This window comes from Symphalangus syndactylus, chromosome 14 (assembly GCF_028878055.3).
Source record: "Symphalangus syndactylus isolate Jambi chromosome 14, NHGRI_mSymSyn1-v2.1_pri, whole genome shotgun sequence".
NCBI classification, from domain to species: Eukaryota; Metazoa; Chordata; class Mammalia; order Primates; family Hylobatidae; genus Symphalangus; species Symphalangus syndactylus.
In genome coordinates, this window is record NC_072436.2 from 114792613 (window position 1) to 114793715 (window position 1103).

Here is a 1103-nt window from a genome sequence, read left to right on the forward strand (position 1 = left end):
AAAATGACTGTGCAGTGGAAGTAGAAAAAATATTTTTAATTTAAAGGAACAAATACGCTTTTTTTTTTTTTTTTTTTGAGGTAGAGTCCCGCTCTGTCCCCCAGGCTGGAATGCAGTGGTGCAATGTTGGCTCACTACAACCTCTGCCTCCCAGGTTCAAGGGATTCTCCTGCCTCAGCCTCCCTAGTAGCTGGGATTACAGGCGCACATCACCATGCCTGGCTAATTTTTGTATTTTTAGTAGAGACGGGGTTTTACCATGTTGGCCAGGCTGGTCTCAAACTCCTGACCTTGGGTGATCCACCCGCCTTGGCCTCCCAAAGTGCTGGGATTACAGGCATGAGGCACCACAGTCGGCCACAAATACACTTTTAATTGATCTCAGATAAAAACTACTCAGGGAAGGTCAGTAATCGTTTTAGCCCCTAATCTGTTAGAACTTTATCCTGAGTAGCATTGAGGATGGGTTAACTCATTCTTTCCACTAGTTCCCACCATCCATAGTGTTAGAAAAAACAAGGCATTGTCTCAGTTTAGGACAAAGGCATGGCTGGCAACCAATTCCAGTCTCTCATATTCTGAATTTTTTCTTTAACTCTTCTACTTTGTTGACGTAAGCGTTAGCTTTCATGGGATCTTCCTTGGCAGCCCCTTTCAGCTAATTCCAGGGATCTCACTTGGCCTTGCCCTTGAAGTCCACCATCCCGGGCCATTCTGTATTTATGTTGCCTATAGTCACTCGTTTGTAGTGGCTGTAGAGGAACAGCATCTCATCATCGGCTGGCTTGGTCTTAAAGTGCTTAATATCCCGCGCATCTTTTTTTTTTTTTTCTTCCCAGCTCAAGTGATTCTCCTGCCTCAGCCTCCGAGTAGCTGTGATTACAGGTGCATGCCACCTATGCCCGGCTAATTTTTGTATTTTTAGTAGCGACGGGTTTTGCCATGTTGGACAGGCTGGTCTGGAACTCCTGACCTTAGGTAATCTGCCTGCCTTGGCCTCCCAAAATGCTGGGATTACAGGTGTGAGCCACCACACCCAGCCCTCCACAGCTTTCTGAAACTCAGCCTGAGACTGGCTTGCAAGGACTCCAGGGAGCCAGCGG

General features: G+C 46.9%; 1 protein-coding gene across 1 annotated transcript; it reads right to left on the reverse strand.

Annotated features, from left to right (window-relative positions):
* Positions 1-571: 571 nt before the first annotated feature.
* Positions 572-823, reverse strand: LOC129462695 (acyl-CoA-binding protein-like). The gene is given in 1 exon segment (XM_055242917.2): positions 572-823. A coding segment is annotated over 1 exon segment (198 nt). The 5' UTR covers positions 770-823.
* Positions 824-1103: the final 280 nt, after the last annotated feature.